We start from the raw sequence: 19,342 nt of genomic DNA on the forward strand, positions 1-19,342 counted from the left end.
CAATCTCCACTTCTGACAACCATTTTTCCTGTCACCACAAAGACTCTCATATATACATACATACATATATAGAGCTGCCACTTTGAGTTCAAGATTCAGCACAATGCTTCTGTAGTTGTGTCAAGTCTTTCCTTTCATCTATTTGAAGCTTATTACTAAATACTCCTGCCACTTGCCAGCAACAAATACAGTACACATAATGGTAGTACAGTACACATAATGGTAGCATAGAACACTTGGTAGGTGCAATGATACAAGAATATAGTAAGCATAAGACCAACTTGCAAATGAATGTGGCAGATCTGCAGACATCTGATAATCCACACTCAAATTGGCCTAATTACATAACAAAATTCCCATGATATTCCAAAATGGGATAAAAAAAAAAAAACTGTAATGTAATTAATTCCAAAACAGCATTTCCCAATGCCATGCAAGACATTGGCAACCCATATAGCAAGAAAACAAATATGGTAACAAATTTTTGTTACCATATTTCTTAGGCATCAGAATTGCATCCGAGTAAAAGAACATAATAGCGAATGCTTACCTTCATGATAGCCACTTCTCCTTCCACAACTTCAAGAAGCGAGTCTTCCATTTTGGCGACTGACAGCTACCGAGATATTCTTTCTAAACTAGCTCCATATATTGCTAATGACAGTACTCTCCATTGAATGACTTCTGCTCTCATTTTGTGCACCAATCTTCTCTCTCTTGTTCTCTATGTATCATGGATGCTGCACCCTACATTCAAAGGATTTATTTACTGAAAACAAAGAAAGCTAAAATTATTATCTGTACTGTACTAATTTTTAGATCAGTTAGGCGCTTGGGCCAAAATTATTAAAACAAATATTCAATATTCAAAAATACAATTTAATTAGAATACAGTACATTTAAGCTTCCTATGAATATTGTATGCTCTTAATTTGTACAATTGTCACTTAATATATTTTGAAATGCTTCATGTAAAAAAGTTTTGTAAAAGACGTGAGTTAGCATAATGATCATTATTAGTAATTACTCAAGTGTAGTTACGGGATGAGAGCTACACTCGTGGTGTCCCATCTTCCCAGCAATCTTTGTCATATAATGCTTTGAAACTACTGAGAGCTTTGGCCTCCACCACCTTTTTACTTAACTTGTTCCAATCATCTACCTCTAACAGTGGTATGTTTGTGTGTTTAAGTTTGACCTGTGTTTACCATTGTTCTCTGAGTGAACACCAATCTAAGTTAGGAGGAGGAACCTGTTGTACACCTGTTTAATTGGCTAGATTTGAACAAACTTGATCCAATCCAACATTTGCATATTAATGGAACACTACATTCAATGGGACCATTAACTGAAGGCTACAAAGAAATATCTTCGTTCTGCCCGAAACGCTGCGCGTACTAGTGGCTTTACAAGACTGTAATTACTATACTGTACTATGTATCATCACAATCCCAATGTACCTTCTTGTATATATATAAATAAATAAATAAATAAATCTATTCTCTAGAACACACTTATATAGCACAAGGAGACCCTCATGTCCATAATAATTTTATTTCAAATACTCTAGTCTAATAAAGTGACCTCTCAAAATTTAAAGTACTATATTTTTCATTTGAATTTCAGTTCGTATGTATACATAATCCATACTACTAGAACGGAAGAAAAAGTAAGTAATGTAATGTAAAAGACTTAGGAGTAATTATTAAAGAATACAACGAAGTTGCTGTCACAACTGCAAGAATTTAAATGTCTCTGACAACGGGGCATTATATTAAAAACCACCGACAGTAATATCAATCCATAATAATATCAATGGGAGCCGGTCGGCCGAGCGGACAGCACGCTGGACTTGTGATCCTGTGGTCCTGGGTTCGATCCCGGGCACCGGCGAGAAACAATGGGCAGAGTTTCTTTCACCCTATGCCCCTGTTACCTAGCAGTAAAATAGGTACCTGGGTGTTAGTCAGCTGTCACAGGCTTCTTCCTGGGGGTGGAGGCCTAGTCGAGGACCAGGCCGCGGGGACACTAAAAAGCCCCGAAATCATCTCAAGATAACCTCAAGATAACCACACTAGACATTAGGTGACAACTCCTATTAAATGTTTCAGGTCATGTGAAACATTGCCAACTCAATACATCCTGCCTAACATATCCTGACCTTTGTTACGTATCCTATCTTAACACAGACCAATATGAAAAAATGTAGAAAATTGACTTTAGGAGAGAGTTGCAAGGCCCCCATACCTTCAAAAACATTACCTGTATAAGCTAATACAAATACCTATATAAGCTAATACAAACAGTAATATAAACAATATTTTAATTACTACTTAAACATTTTGTTTAATTGGACAAAATCTGACTAGTTGCCTTAGAAATGAACTTTGAGAAGGAAAAAAAAAAAGTTAGGAGAGTCCTAAAATTTCTCTTAACAATCATCAATAACATCAGACATCGCCACCATACTTATCATACACGACCCAATCAACCTGATGCCTGACTTGATAAGTTGCAACCGTCACAAAACTTGATCATGCCCAGTATACCACAAGTAGACCAATACTGTACCAGCGGTAGACTACCCTCGCCTCCTCTCCTGAGGTAAACACTGACTCTTCTCCTCACTTGTTTACACAGTGAAGTGCCTCATCATTTATGTCTCAATGAATTGAATCCAACTTAAGACAAAAATATAATAAAAAACAAAAAATTATTTTATATTTCGTATCCGTGTCTCAACAAAAATATAAATCAATTCAATAAAAGTACGTTTTAAATGCATCGCCTAGCAGACTTTTTTATTTTTATTTTAACAAGCTTTAATGTCCAACTAAACTTAGATAGATTGGTTTGGTTGCCATAATATCAGTGACAAGGAAGCCTGTTTGACTTAGTAAGTTCCCCCATTGGCCTTCCCTAGGGGATCTTAATGACCTTCCCCGTGACGCAATCCACATGCCAAGACTGATAAACCTTCGTCACTATATGATGGAGTGCGAAAAGATACGTGAATTCAGAGACGATTCTTTACCAAATGTTCCAGAGATGTGTAAATATTTAATTCAAAATGATCTGTTACCAGAAATTTTAGCCGAATGTCCCAGTTTGCTAACTGTTTGCTAAATAAGGTATCAGTGTTGCTCTCTGGAGCTCGCCTGAGCGCCCGCCGGTCTGACGTAGGGGGGGACATATCTGTTTCAGTAATTGGCATATTTTCGGTATAAAAAGTCGCAATTTCAAACTGCAAATATGTGCAGAGAGTCAGAATTTGGCTCCAAAACATGTCTCAGGAGTAGGATTTGGGATATTTTGAAAACTGCAGGGGGGTTTGGGCAAAATGTGACCCATCGCCGTTTTCAGTAATTGGCATATTTTCGGTATAAAAAGTCGTAATTTCAAACTGCAAATATGTGCAGAGAGCTAGAATTTGGCTCCAAAATATGGCTCAGGAGTCGGATTTGGGATATTTGAGATATCTAAGTACCATAAGGTCTCCGTGCCGTCCTCTGTGTTCCACAATGTCAAATTACTGACCATTCCCAGGATGCACGAACTGTATAATAAATCGATTGCTTTGGTAATGAATTTTTTCACATATATTACCCAGTACCCATCGGCTGTTTGAGGGTGGGGTGCAGAGTACATGTGGTGGTAGTATTCAACCCAATACTCATCCTTTGGGTGTAATGGTTCATTTTCCCATCCCGTGGGGGTTGGTTGGGGTGGGGGGTTGAGGACCAAATAACCAACCTGTTAAGGGTATTGATTCCCATACCGTGTAGTACAGTCGGATTCGTTCTCGACACACAATCGAGAATTCTAGGTTCGAATCCCGCTTCTGTTCACCTAGCAGTACACTCGGGTACTCAGGAGTTACTGTAGTCAGCTAGTTATGGTGTTGCATCCTTGGAGGGGGAGGGGCGGGAGGAAAAGCCTTGGTATAAGTCTACCGTGTATGAATATACTCTGGCTTCCTGTCCTCCGACACAATGAAATAAAATTATTATTTTACCATTGTGGTTAAATTATACCTATCACGGGAGACATCTCCCGTCACGCAGGGTGCAGTCGCACCTCCACAGATCTCCAGTATCAGCTCTTGATACTGGTAATGGCTCAAAAGGGCCACCACTTACAGGCTATTCATGCCCGTGCCACTTTTTGGGTGGCTTAATCTTCATCAATCAATCAATCAATCAATCTGAGGAGGATGGAGGGAAGAATAGGGGAATTGAATGCTTACGATGCTTTATACCTTCTCAAACGGTGCCTGGATTTGCCCAGACTTACCTATTTCCTAAGGTGTGCTTCCTCCTTCGACAGCCCAAAATTAACAGAATCTGACTTCTAAAATTTATAATCATTAAAGTGTTAAACCTCTCCCTGCAAGATGACCAATGGCACCAAGCAAGGCTTCCAGTTAGACTTGGGGGTATAGGTATTCGCAAGACAACACAGTATTACCGGCATTTTTATCCTCGACCGGTGCTACAGGTGAATTAGTGAATAAAATACTACCAGAATACCTAAGACTCCACTGGGAGTCATGATCCCAAAAAATTTGTGAACGGAGCCGGTCAGTGGGACATTCTTGCCAGCTCTCACCCTCGACCAACTTTTCCAAACGACAGCAAACAGGCCAAATGGGATAGCCCCATAGTGGAGAACATTGCCACAGCAATGCTGCAGGCAGCTTCTGGGAAAGACAGAGCGTGTCCTCTAGCTGTGCAAGCTCCCCATGCAGGGGAATTCCTGTCTGCTGTCCCTAATTCTGCCTTGGGCACCTGCCTGGACCATCAGACACCCTAAGTATTGGTGTTGCATTGTGTCTTGCCGCCCCTATCTCCACCGAATACCAGTGTATCTGCAGCTATGCGTTGGCAGACCAATACGGCAGCCATGGTCTTATCTGTCGTAAGTCACAGGGAAAGATTGCCAGACATGAAGCAGTCAATAACATCAAGAGAAGCTTGGCTACAGCTGGGTGTCCAGCACAAAGAGAACCTCAGTTGTGCAGACCTGACGACAGCCACAAATGCTCAGATGGAGTCACCGTGCAGCCATGTAGGGAAGGTAAACAGGTCGTATGGGACTATACGTGTGCGTCTACTTTGGCTGATACCTATCTACCTTACAGCACAGCTGAGGGAGGCAGGGCAGCCACCTTCAGGGAGACCCAGAAAACCAACAAGTACAGGGACCAAGAACGTTGTTACAGGTTCATGTCGATAGGCTCTGAGACTCTGGGCGCCTGGGGTAAATGTACACTCAAGTTCCTAAAGGAGGTGGGCGAGGACTTCATTGGGAAAACTAAAGACACAAGAGCAGCCAGTTTCCTGTTCCTGCGCTTCAGTGTCGCAGTGCAAAGGGAAATGCATGCTGTATCTTGGGCATGCACCCAACCTCTGAAGAGCTGGACGAGGTCTTCGAACACTGATTGTTATATGTGTGTGTGTGTGTGTGTGTGTTCTCTGTAAACTGTAGCAATGCAATGCAATAAAATAAAACAAAATAAATTAAAAGGAATAGGGGTTGGAGAAGAAAATATTAAAGTGTTCAGTGAGAACCCACAAGGTCTTCTCTGAATACTCTATTTTCTTTTTTGAGGCTTTTTTGAGGTGCCTACAAGTGCACCAGTGGTGGTACCCTTAGTATGTTCTATTGTATATATTATAATTTGGTGCTAATTGAAATATATACAGATAATATTTCATAAAATATTTGATATAATTTACTGAAAATTACCAAGATTTCTCAAAACAAAACTACAAGCCTTCAATAGGATGTAAGTATGTAATTATCAAAAGGCACCAAGCCGTGGAGGCTATGTAACACCGTCAAAAGTGTGGGATATTCAAAAGGTGCTAAATATCACTAAGGATGCCAATACGAAAACAGAAGCGCACAAGGTGAACATCAAAGGCATCTAATTCACCAAGGATACTATCGAGGGACAGGTGACCGCGAGGGACAGTTGGGAAGCAAGACGCACGCACATCCTGGAAGCCACGACATTCAACAAGGATATGCACGACCGTATCAATAAGATGTAGCTGATCTGTGATATTCGAATAGGATGGAAAATGGTACATTAAATCTCACCAGAAGTGGGAATGGAAAATTACAATAATCATTAAATTTGAGCAGACTATTCTGCTGTCCACAGCGATGGGACGGGTACTATGGGATGTACTATGTTATGTGAGGAAGGGTTGGTGCCTGGTGATAGCTACTAACTGTAAATCTACCACAGGGAAACTGTGAACATTAGCATCATAGGAACTATGAGGGTTATGTGGCATAAGTAACATGGTATCCCGAGGACAGGGATACCATGATTCCTCAAGTCTAACTGGTTTCCTGTCCCAGACAATGGTATTCCATAACAATCAGCTTTCCATTGCAAATTCCACAAATAATGCTAGGTTTTCCTTCATGGGAGTTACCCTATTGCTGTACCGTGTACATCTTTTACTCCACTAAATAATCAGACAAAATCAGAGATAATTTATGACCAGGAAACCATGCATATTTATGTAATTATTTTATTTACAAAATATTTACAGCTTTGGACAAGTTTGCATACAAATCAAATTAAGATTAGCTACTAAAGCTTATATAAAATGTTAAACAAATCTCTGGGAAGCTTCACCAAACCAAGGCAAAAATATGGTAATGGCTTTTTAAAACAGCAAGCACAGCATTGAGGAAGTTTCGTTTACCAGCACTGTTTTTCTTGCAAGCCTGATATGATTGCTTGGTATGAGAAGTGTTTTTCAAATGAAAATTATTTCGAGCCAAAACATATAGGAATAACTTGGAAAACAGTGATGTAAAATGTTTGCAAAGAAAATTATTGATCAGTTGTGTCAGATTAAGCAGGGTGAAAACTGCACATTCAAATGAGTAACAAACAGTAAAAAAAAAAAAAAAAGAAAAGCTACATTACACAGTGTTGAGTGTAATGAAATGCCATTTTCTGGGTGAGATCTAGATGCTCCCTGGAGTTATAAGGGCTGATATAAATGTATTAGACCCTGGCATCAGTCAAAGCGAATGCAGTTCTTAAGCCTACCAGGGACCATGAGCCAGACCCTGGCCCCCTCAGAGAGGCACGAGGAACAATGACCTATAGAAACCCCCATGTGGTTGGAAGCATTCTATGTCTGCCATTAACCGGGTCAGGCACCCAGAAAGGTAGGCGCCCCAAAACAAACCCTATCTGGTTAAAAAATTGCTACTGAAAGCCGAACTGTTGGACAGAACTTCCTAATCTAAAAACGAGCATGACGTCACAACCTTCACTGCGCCGCTGTCTGCACAGCTACCCCCTCCCCGGAAGGGAAAGCCCCAGACCCCTGGCGCTGGCTATCTACCCCTAGTTCTGAGGCTGGATATCAAAACTGCAAAACCACTGATCGAACCCCCGTGGTGCAGGTAAGGAACCACGGGGAAACAGTCCAACTGGAGCCGGATCGTCAATCCGTAAGCAACCCGAATCCTCTGGAGCGACATCCACACAGTCCCGAACTCCAACACCGTGCTGTGGGCCCGACGGGAGCACGGACCCTGGCCAGCTTGGTGAGCACTGGTCACAAAGCCCTTGCCAAGAGACGAAGCGTCTGTGAACACATCGAGTGAGGGGCTCGGGTAGGCGCCAAGGCACTGAACCCTGAAAAACCCGAAGAGGAAGCCGGCAACGCAAAGCTCCCAGGCCGAACCCAGCGGTCGTGAAGAGAGGTGGAAGGAACGTCCCTGAAGGAACTAAAGCAGCTGATGAAGCCATACCCGACCTGGCAGGTAGACCATTAAGGCAAAGACTCCTGCACAAACCCTCGAGCAACTGCCGCGTGGCATGGGAGCCCCTCAGGAACAGACGAAGGCAGGAATGCAGGCGAAGCAGAGCTGTTGGAGGAAGAGACAAGGAAGCAGCCCGAGCGTCCCACACAAGACCAAACCTGAGAGGGAACCAGACGGGGCTTCCGCCAGTCCACCAAGAACCCTAACCCGGCGAGCTGGGAAAGAACCAAATCCCTGATGAGTAGACACGCGAACTGGCTGGGAGCCCAAACCAGCCAGAAGGTAGGCCAGAACCCGAGCACCTAACAGACGCAAGCAGGCCATCACGACTCCAGTAAGACATGTGAAAACGCGAGGCACCAGATTCAGGCCAAATGGAAGGCAATGAAAGTGGTAACCCTGACGCCCCACAACAAAACCAAGCAAGCCCCTGAACCCCAGATGAATCGGGATGTGCCAAGACGCATCCTTGAGGTCCATTGACACCATCCAAGCGTCCAGCTCCAACAGAAGATGGACCTTGGATAGAGGAGTCATCTGAAGGAAGGGGCAATAAACCCACGGGTTCAGATGGGACAAGTCCAGAATGAACCGGAGGTCTGCACAGTCCCGTTTCGGATCCAGAACAAGCAAGAAAACCCCTCGAGGGATGGGGTCGTTTCAACCTCACCCAAGCAAACCCATTCCGAGATAACCGACAAAGCGCAGGAGGAGAGGCGCTCTGCCAGCCCCGAAACCACCGGAAGGAGAAGACCCCCAACACCGCCACAGGCCACATGAAACGACCCGAAAGGCCCACAAATCGTGGGACCAGGCGTGAGCAAACAGAGCGAGCCTCCCCCCAACCGCCCAGTCAATGGGACGAACCCCGAAAGAGCCAATGCACTTGACGGTGAACAGGGTGATCTCCGCACTGATCAGACACAGACGGCATTGAAGGCTGCATCGGCTCCGAATCTGGCACCACTGGCCTACCATAACGGGAAGAACACCGAGCTCTGGTACGACTCTGCCGGAAAGGAACCCCCACGAGCCCCCTCCCCCCGGAGGACTAACAAATCCGACATAGGATGACAACTAGCTGAAGCTGCCTGCAGATACTGCACAGCCGCAGACTCCACAAATAGCAACAGACAAGAGGCGAAGACCGTCCAAGACCCAGGGCCCAAGCGGATTCCAAGGAAGAAGCGAGCACCACCTGCCGACATGGACATGTCGGCAGGTAGCAGGCAGGTGTCTAAAAGCTGCATCCCTGGGACGTGTACACTCGTGGGGCCCTAGTGGAGGACACCAATAACAGGGTATGACCAACCAAAAGGCAGACCCTCCACCAGGCAACAAAAAGAAAAAGAAAACCCCTGCAAGAAGACAACGTGCCCAGGCAGAACAGAGCCGGCTGCTATGAGAGGTAAGACTAGCTGTGCTGTACCCTGTGCCCCTACCAGTGACAAAAATCACAAATGTACCCAGAGGCAAACAAGGGCAAACAAAAACCACAGCTGACTCCAAAGGCGGCCAAGTACTGAGCAGTTACTGCTCGGTACTTGAGCACTTGTGTCGGTAAGACACAGCAGAGGTGACAAGTCACCTTCCCAAGGTGACTTGTGGAAGGTGGCCCCAGTACCACCTTTAACCTAACAAGTGCAGTACTTACAGGTCACCTAGGGAAGCAAACTCTAAGCAAATGCAGCCCGAGTACCAAAGAATATTACTCCTGGCTCGCACACCAGTAGACAGTCCACGCCAAAAGGCAAAATCTGGAGCCAGAGACAGATGATCTCGCCAGTATCACATCAGCCAAGAACTGAAGGGTGCATCGCTGGCGTGAAAGTCTGGGTTTCCCCCTCCCAGGGAGGGTGGCACAGACAGCGGTGCAACAACATGAAGACGTCATGAGCGTTTGCTAATTTTCGTTTGGGGGAGTTCTGTCCAATCGTTTGGCTTTCAGTAGCAATATTTTCACCAGAATAGGGGATTGTTTTGGGGCGCCTACTCTTCTGGGTGCCAGACCCGGTCGATGGCAGATAAAGAATGCATCCAACCACACGGGGGTTTCTATAGGCCATTGCTCCTTGTGCCTCTATGAGGGGGGGCCAGGTTCTGGCTCGTGGTTCCCGGTAGGCAAGAACTCCATGCACATTGACCGATGCCAGAAAGCTAATATATCTGTATCAGCCTGGATAGCTCCGGGGAGCCGACGGGGCTTCCCCATTAAAAAAAGCTTTCCTATGAATGTTCTACTGTATTCTGGATTCACAATCTAAATACAGTAATTGTATAAAATAATACAATAATTACACAACCACGGGAAAATAGTAGACACAATATTGTTGATTACCTGCAAAAAACTGATAAGACATCAGCAACAAATATCCCTAAATGTTACATGCTTCAAATAACTTTGAATAATTGAGGAGTATAATTTCTAACAATCATTATATGACATGTGGGTAAATCAACTATTTTAATATGCATTTTGAGTCACCAGCAGCTTAATTTAGACAGACATGACAAATAATTGTGTTAATGTTCTTGGAAACTTATCATAAACATAGTAATGAAGGGTTTCCATGCATTGCTAGTATGTATTTGCAATCTGATACAGAGAAAACTAAAAATTGGAATAATTAATCAATTTTATGTTGCTTGATGGAAAGATTATATTCAATTTTAATTTATACAGTCCTTGGTGTTTAATTCTCAAGTCATTTCAAACACATGCCCGTTCGTTATTCAGTAGAAAAATCTTTCACTTCACTAACCAAAACACAAATCAGAATAAAAATAAGGAATAGGTAATCCATTCCCTCAGCGTAGCTAATAATCCACTTAATTTAATATGGTGGCAAAAAAATAACGAGCTGTGTAAACAAACATCCTGTATTAAGTGCCTAGATAATCTTTCTGTATCACCTTTACACACAATGGTTACGTTAATAACATGGACATTAAAAATGTTTTCACAGAAAAAAATTCTCATTTGGAATGCTACACCCTTAGTACATCATTATAATCACTCCAATTTTACCCATAATATAATATATAATAGTGCAAATTAATAACTTTAGGTAACAAAATACATTATTTTCCCAGTTGGAAAGCCTACTGGTCACTAATAAAGCTTACAAGTCACTAAAGCAATTATTTGGTAACTTGGTCTATGAGGCAAGACAAGTGCAGTTCCACAGAACTAATCATTAAAATAATAAGATTTTGGCTTTACATTCTGAAAACAAATATTGGGAAAGAAAATCTAATAAAAAAACTTTATTGTAATGAAACGCCATTTTCTGGGTGAGACCCGGAGGCACCCCAGAACTATCAGGGCTGATATAAATGTATTAGACCCTGGCATCAAAGTGAATGGAGTTCTTAGGCCTACTGGGGACCATAAGGCAGAACCTGGGCCCCCTCAGAGAGGCACAAGGAGCAACGGCCTATAGAAACCCCCGTGTAGTTGGAAGCATTCTATGTCTGCCATCAACCGGGTTAGGCACCCAGAAAGGGAGGTGCCCCAAAACAAACCCTATCTGGTTAAAATATTGCTACTGAAAGCCAAACTGTTGAATAGAACTCCCCCAAACGAAAAACGAGCATGACACCACAACCATCACCGCGCTGCTATGCATGCAGCTCCCCACTCCCCGGGAGGGGGAAGGGGGAGCCCCAGACCCCTGTGCCACCTATCCACACCATCAGTTCTGAGGCTGGATATCAAAAACCCGGAAAAACCCCCGATCAGAGGAAGGGAGAGTTGCAGGGGAGCCTCCAGGTCTTACCTAGAAAATGCGTTTCATTATATTCAACGCTGGTTTTCTAGGAGGAAGCCCCTTCAGTTACCCGGAGCAACTTACCTTGCCTTACCTTCAGGTCATTCCGGGGCTTACTGACCCCGCGGTCGACTTAGCAACTTAACCAAAGCGATTTTAACCTTAACCTTAGCAACTTAACCAAAGAAAAACAAGAGGGACTTACCCGGGCGGCAGTTGCCACTCGCTCCTCTACTTGAAGTTGAGACAACTGACTGCAACCGCCGACCCAATGCGACACATGCCCTACTAGGGCCAGGAACATTGGTAGGTAGTGAGTGACCAGGACCCTGTTCAACCTCCAAAAATCATGTGCCCGAATGTTAGCCCGAGCCATGTTACCAAAGACGGTAGCCAAAGCAACATACATACGAACGTCATGGGCATGAGGATAGACCGCAGGCTGGCTGGTCCAAATAACCCTGCGGACAACTTGGGAGACCCAAACCCTGGAACAGGGAAGAAGGGAAACCGAGTCAACCCAAAGCACATCTCCAGCCACCAAGACCGTGGTGTGCAGGTAATGGCGAAGAGCCGCAACTGGACACAATACATGATGCACCCCCGGCTGAACCAATCAAGCATCAACAACCCAAGGACCCCGTCTCATTCTTTTGCCAGAAAAGAAGGAGACTTGCAGATGAACAAACCAACCACCAGGACTAAAAGAGCAGAAACCTCTGTGCCAAAGAAGAGCATGAAGCTCCCAAATCCAACCAAAACCAAATCTTGAACCGAAGGGTCAACAACAAACTAAGAAGGTGGAAAAGAGAGCACCTGATCCAACGACCAGGATGGTTCAGATGGTGCATGAGCAGGACGGAGGTACAACAACACATGAGACAGCTTGCGAAACAGAGCAGAAGTAACATCCACCCCAAACGCAAGATGAAGCGGGGGTCTGGGGCTCCCCCTCCCAGGGAAGGGGGGAGCTGCGCAGACAGCGGCACGGTGACTGTTGTGATGTCATGCTTGGTTTTCGTTTGGGGAAGTTCTGTCCAACAGTTCAGCTTTCAGTAGCAATATCTTAACCAGATAGGGTTTGTGTTGGGTTTCCAACTTTTCTGGGTTCCTGACCCAGTCGATGGCAGACATAGAATGCTTCCAACCACACGGGGGTTTCTATAGGCCATTGCTCCTAGTGTCTCTCTAATGGGGGCCAGGTTCTAACTCGTGATCCACGGTAGGCCTAAGAACTCCATTCACTTTGACTGATGCCAGGGGTCTAATACATTCATATCAGCCCAGATAGCTCCAGGGAGCAAAAGGGGCTCCCCCCACCACACCAGAAATATTAAAAATTAATAATTTCTCATGAGTAATACAGTACTTAGAAAACCTAATTACGGACAAATAAAGAGTAAACCAAATACACAAAATTATAACTAAAGTTTTAAAAAAGTACTACAAAACATGAATTAATTACCCCTCAAGTACCTAATAAATTCCTGTAGTTCACGACTAAATACTTGTCGTATAAAAATAAACTCTCCCTTAATCCCAATCCTAAGCATATGCAAAATTACAGCTTAGTTGGAATAAAACATTTCTAATTATTTACTTTCATCTCATTATACAATTTACAAATCTTTACAAAATTTCACACTTTAGTTATAGTGTAATTATATATTGTGGGTGTGTGATTACCTAAATGTAATTACCTACCAGGTAGGTGTAGTTACAGGATAACAGCTATGCTTGCAGTGTCCCATCTTCCCAGTACTCTTGTCATGTAATGCTTTGAAACTGTTCACGTTTTTGGCCTCCATCATTTTCTCACTTAACTTCTTCCATCTACCACTCTGTTTACAAAGAAAACTTTGAAATATGTTTTGGCACCTTTGTTTCCTTAGCTTGAATCTATGACTTCTTGTTCTTGTGGTTGCCAGTTTCAGGAATTCCCGTTTGTCAATTTGGTCAATTGCTGCTATTACAGTATTTTGTAAGTGGTGATATCGCCTCTTCTTCTTCTATCTTTGAGTTTTAGCATATTTAAACATTCCATCCTTTCTTCATAACTCTTGCTTTTGAGTGTACTCTCCTATTTGTGCTTGCGGGAGTTGAGCTTTGGCTCTTTGGTCCCGCCTCTCAACCAACCAGGTAGGTAGCAGTGGTTGGGGGGTGGAGAGGGGGGGGGGGGGTGGATGTGTGTGTGTGTACTCACCTAATTGTGCTTGCGGGGGTTGAGCTTTGGCTCTTTGGTCCCGCCTCTCAACTGTCAATCAACTGGTGTACAGATTCCTGAGCCTACTGGGCTCTATCATATCTATATTTGAAACTGTGTATGGAGTCAGCCTCCACCACATCACTTCCTAGTGCATTCCATTTATTAACTACTCTGACACTGAAAAAATTCTTTCTAACGTCTCTGTGGCTCATCTGGGTACTAAGTTTCCACCTGTGTGTGTGTGTGTGTGTGTGTGTGTGTGTGTGTGTGTGTGTGTGTGTGTGTGTGTGTGTGTGCACGTGGGTGTGTGCACGTGGGTGTGTGCACGTGGGTGTGTGCACGTGGATGTGTGCACGTGCATGCATGCACAATTTGAGACATGCACAATTTTTCTTTTTAAATTTTAAACTTTTTTAATTGGTGGAATGATGGTTGAAATATTAAGTGCAAAAAGCATTATTTGAGAAAACATTGGCAGCAGAAGATTGTGAAATACTATTAAGGACTCAACCTTTAAAAGATAAAAGATACAGTATATAATAGTTACAAAAAAAGGGTCAAAATAATGCAATACAGTAGTACCTATATGAAGTTAAAAGCTTCACATCATCTCTTGGCTCATAGGTTAATTTTTTTTATTTTTTGTTTAATTTGAGTATTAGAGTAATGTCGCTTAAATATGAAAGGAAAATAGCAATCCCGTGGAAATTTACAACTGTTATTCCTACAACTGAAACTTTCAAAGTCGAACTATGCATCAAATTATAAACACAAGTTATAAACCTCTTCCGGATATTACACTGTAATCTATACTATCATGAATAAAAACAGAGGGCAAGAAGTGCTGCATAAAATGCTGTACTAAAAATTACTTTTATTAGAAAAACCGACGATTTATTAAAACTTTATGTAATATATGCATCAGAAAGAGAGAATTTTGAGAAGCTTAGTGTGTGCATGTTTTATAAAATGTTGATGCGCCATTACAATGATTAAGCATTAACAATCTTTATATGAAGACCAAAGTCACATAATAAATGATGATAGTAATTCATGGATGTAAGTGTTTATCACAACTAAGAATTAAGTTATGAGGTGTATGAACTATTTCTACATGTTAACAAGGTGCTTTGTGGGACAGGGATAATGCTTCACATGCTAAACCTGGAATAAAAAAGGGGAGGATATTAATTGCAGTAGAGCACAACACCTATAGCTTTTGCAAGTCAAAAAGCCTGGGACTGTACTAACCTCTCTTGATAGCCAGGGTTATTCCTCAAGTTGCAAAGGATATTAGTTTGTATTTATATATTACAAAAAGGCACATACATACTTGAAAATAAATTTGTCCATCTGTACAGTACTGCATATTAATGTATCCCACAAATGCAAACAAACACACACATGGAAAAACACACTTTTTTTAAAACCTCTGTGAAAGAATTCCACATTCAAGTACGGCCAATGTAAAAGGGAAGAACTCACTAATCACTTGCATTGGGAGACAAGACTGTGGAAATTTTAAAGTATTAATGTAGCAAGAGCACACAAGTGTGAAAGAATGAGGACTGCCCTCAACAAGTGTACACAAGTGAGAAAGAACGAAGACGGCCCTTAACAAGTGTACAAACACGACACAGAATGAGGACTGCCCTCAACAAGTGTACATATGCGACAAAGAATGAGGATTGCCCTTGACATGCATACAAGTGAGATAGAATGTGGGCTGCACTCAGCATGTACTCCAGTGTAGGAAGAATGAGGACAGTCTTCGGCAAGCATGCACACTTACAAGATGAGATGAGAAGAATTATTGAAAAACATATAAAGGGCAAGTCATATAAAGGAAAAAATGCAAGGAAAAAAGAATATACTGAATAGGTGATGTAATGGATGAGAAAATAGATTAGAACACCACCTAGAACTAGAGTACAAGAATAAAAATGGAGAAAAAAAGGTTACCAGAAAAAATGTACTTTTAACCAAACTGTGAGATTACTTGATATACAATGTATTTGATATACAAATATTTACAAACATGTATTTGTGTGTGTATTACAATACTAATATTTCAGAGACACCACCACGAGTCCATTCACACAATCCTAGTTATATACGGGCAATTATAAGAAAAGGTTTGCAACAGTTACATTTTCATTACAATTAAATCGACAAGCACACTCATTTCGTCCTCCCACGTCTTAGAAACACTGCATGACATTCTAACACACTTTTAGAACTTTTGGCTTAATTAAAATACATCTATAAAGTTCATTCATAAAAGACAATACTTTCTGAGCTTATGGAATGAAGTTGTTTAAAAATTATTTTGAAATATTGCACTATACAGTAATAAATCACTTTGTATGGTAGAAATTACAGATTGGTTAATGGAATTTTAGCTTCTTTCCTTAGAAAAATAGTAAGATGAATTTCTTAATCTTTTGCTGATACTGTATACTTAAACTACTCCAATTTATACATTTAATATAAATCAAGTACTGCAGTGATATCAAAGATTGCATTTCAGTATTTAGTGTGCAGTACATATTGTGAAAATGGCATTATAACAGTGCCAAGATTAAGGTGCAACCATTACGTTAGTGTCTCGGTGACAGCTTTGTGCATGACACACGACTAATCTATAGCCCAGGTACAGACCTAATTTCTACACATGTAAACAGACAAATATTATTTTTCAACTATTCTCTTGATTAATTGCTGTCTTTTAGTATACATACTTCTAGCCCTTCTAATCCATTTTGCTGCTAAAAAATACAAATGACTTAACAAAAAATAAATTTACTGTTATTTTATGATTCAAACAATGACTGAACATCAAATATGGTTTATAAACACAAGCACAACACTTTGGAATTTATAACAATCCCTTTGAACCTTAATTTGAAAAACTAATATGTATAAATAATTGGCTCATAAAATATTACTTATATGGTCTTGGGTACAGGCCAATAGATCTATACAAATATAGATATGATTATTTCCCCGTACAGTATTGCAATATTCAACCATTTTTCAATATCAAGTATACCACAAAATACCATCTTTCTTGGTACTGTATAGAATTCAGGAAATGCAATATACCCAGTTGAATGAATGGCTGACTTAAGCTGAAGAGAAGCAAGTACAGTACAGTATTTGCTTTTCTTCATATTTCTGCAATTAAACAACTCCAGTTGGCTTGCTTTATCCTATTATTATTAAAGAACATTCAGTTCATTCAGGGTCAAAAGCCATACGTGAGATAAAAGTCATAAGCTTATATAAGAGCAATTTTAGAAATGTCGAAACATCTGCGTAATATATGCTTATTCAAGATATTCTCTAAGTGTATTATGTACAGAATGTTTATACAATTATACACATCAATCATTCTCATTACAACAATCACCTAAGCCAATCACCTATTAAAAAGGGGAAAAAACAAAAAAATCAACATAATTTTTTAGTTTTATGGTATTTTGTAAATAAAATGATAAATATTAATGAATGCATTGAAACACTTCAGGGAAGACAATCTTGATTGAACTTCTTCGTAAGAGTCTCCCTATTCATAGAAAAATGGACACCTAATGAATGACTGGGGAAGGTAAGTCAATGTAAGAGTTTTAACATTATATACAGAGGTTGCACTTTTGTCTCCACTATACTGTGAGAAACTACACTCACATATGACTCCAACCAATTAATCATTCAGGAAGAGGTGGCAGCTTATCCTAAACCTCTGAAGACAAAACATACCAGAGTTGTTTCCACAAAAATATTAGTATGGCGTATGTATGACAGGTTCCCACATCTGTGGCTTAAAGAATGCCTCCATAAATCAAGTATGCACTATAACTGTCCTTCATGTACATTCAGACGACAATGGTCATATAAAAGCACTGTATAAAAGAAAGACAATTAATAGCATGTTTCATATCGGGGAGTTAGACTAGTTTGTGGTCATTGTCATCATTAGTATGTATACACTGCATTAGTACTTTCCTAGTTATGCTATCCCATGAACAAGTAATTAGTTGTTAATGGTTATATGAATTTTGGTACAATAAGTAGCAAACATTTCTGTGGAATGATGCACCATTAACAAAAGAAATATAACAAGTTAACAGGAACACAAAGTTTAACATATTTATAAAACTTGTTGTGATCTTTGGTTGTATCACTGGCTAGTCCATCAAGTGCTCAGCCCTTAATCAATTTTTCTGTATGCATGAATATCTGTCCAAAGAGATAACTTGCCATGTTAAGAAGTGCCTTCATAGTAAAAAAAAAAAAACTTCATAAGTAGAAGTGGCACAAGATAAATTTCTGAACATGCACGAAACTTCTTGGCTCATCATTCAAGAAAAATAATAAAAATGCACGAATTTTCTTCAGAATAATTAAATAGTTTCACATTAGTAATACACTAAAACTACATATGTCATTGGATATTAAGCTAGCTATAATGCGAGTATTATCATCATCAACTTATCCACTTTAACATGAATATCTTCATAATATTAACACAATAAGTATGAGTAATATGATAGGTGGTGATGACACTTTTCTTAATATTTTGCTACGAGTTATTAAACTAATCAAAATTTTGATATACACAATACCGTATTTATTTTCCAATTTCAATTTCCTCCCAAAATTATAGAAACAGTATTATAAAAAGTAAAATGGTGTTTGAACTTTAAACCCTTTTATCAGTGAATGACCAAAATATTTTCATTTTGTAAAGATAGCTTTTTTTGTTATGACTATATTTTCAATTGCTACCAGAAATTCCTACTCTGGTCCAACAATAAGGCAACTTGCACCTGCGCTGAAGGAGCACAGGAAATCGGCATGACAAGCCCACTTACTGCAGGAACAACTGTACAGTCAAACGTGGCTGGTCCATCTACTGCAGCAGTAATCCATACTGGTAAAAACACTACACACACGCACGCACACACACATGTACACACACACACACACACGAGCAGTATGGCTGACCTATCTGCACTAGTGAAAACCAGAAATAAAATACGTCCTTGTGTTAAGTTCACTTCATCGTCATTTCTTGTTTGCCGCGTCATTAAATATAAAACTATCCTTCAATAGTTTTATTTCTTCATTTGCCTTCAATGGCAAATGAAGTTACTACTAAATTTAATCATTAACTGTCTAAGTCTAGCACCTCTTTGCCACATATAGCCTCTTTCTGTGTGATAGTTTAGTGAAGGGATTTGTAGATGAAAAGGACTTGTGTACTCACTCCAAGAAATAAACATGCCACATGCTAGGTAAATGTGAAAAAATATCATGGGTCAACTAGAAAAAAGTGTAAACATCTCACATTAAAAATTAAGTATTTACATTCTAACTATTACAAAAGTATTTAAGAGTGAATGTATATATGTATGTATATGTGTATGTATATGTGGATGTGTGTGTGCGCGCGCACGCGTGCACGCATGAGTCTGAGAGGGAATACACTTACCCACATAATCAAGCAGATAATAATTACATAAATGAAAAGTTCAACCAAAATAAGCAAATTTTAAAG

General features: G+C 40.7%; 1 protein-coding gene across 4 annotated transcripts in view; it reads right to left on the reverse strand.

Moving 5' to 3' along the window:
* Positions 1–2,659, reverse strand: part of Gcn2 (eukaryotic translation initiation factor 2 alpha kinase Gcn2) — a 35,675-nt gene extending 33,016 nt beyond the window's left edge. For 2 of the 4 annotated variants that reach the window (XM_045754049.2, XM_045754045.2), the window contains exons 1-2: positions 2,572–2,659; positions 551–769 (exon numbers count right to left, since the gene is read on the reverse strand). In XM_045754049.2, coding sequence (XP_045610005.1) covers positions 551–601 — 51 coding nt within the window. In that variant the 5' untranslated portion in view covers positions 602–769; positions 2,572–2,659. Of the gene's footprint in view, positions 1–550; positions 770–2,469 lie in introns of those variants that run through there. The other 2 variants (XM_069333950.1, XM_069333951.1) reach the window with 2 other exon arrangements.
* Positions 2,660–19,342: the final 16,683 nt, after the last annotated feature.

This window comes from Procambarus clarkii, chromosome 30 (genome assembly GCF_040958095.1).
Source record: "Procambarus clarkii isolate CNS0578487 chromosome 30, FALCON_Pclarkii_2.0, whole genome shotgun sequence".
NCBI classification, from domain to species: domain Eukaryota; kingdom Metazoa; phylum Arthropoda; class Malacostraca; order Decapoda; family Cambaridae; genus Procambarus; species Procambarus clarkii.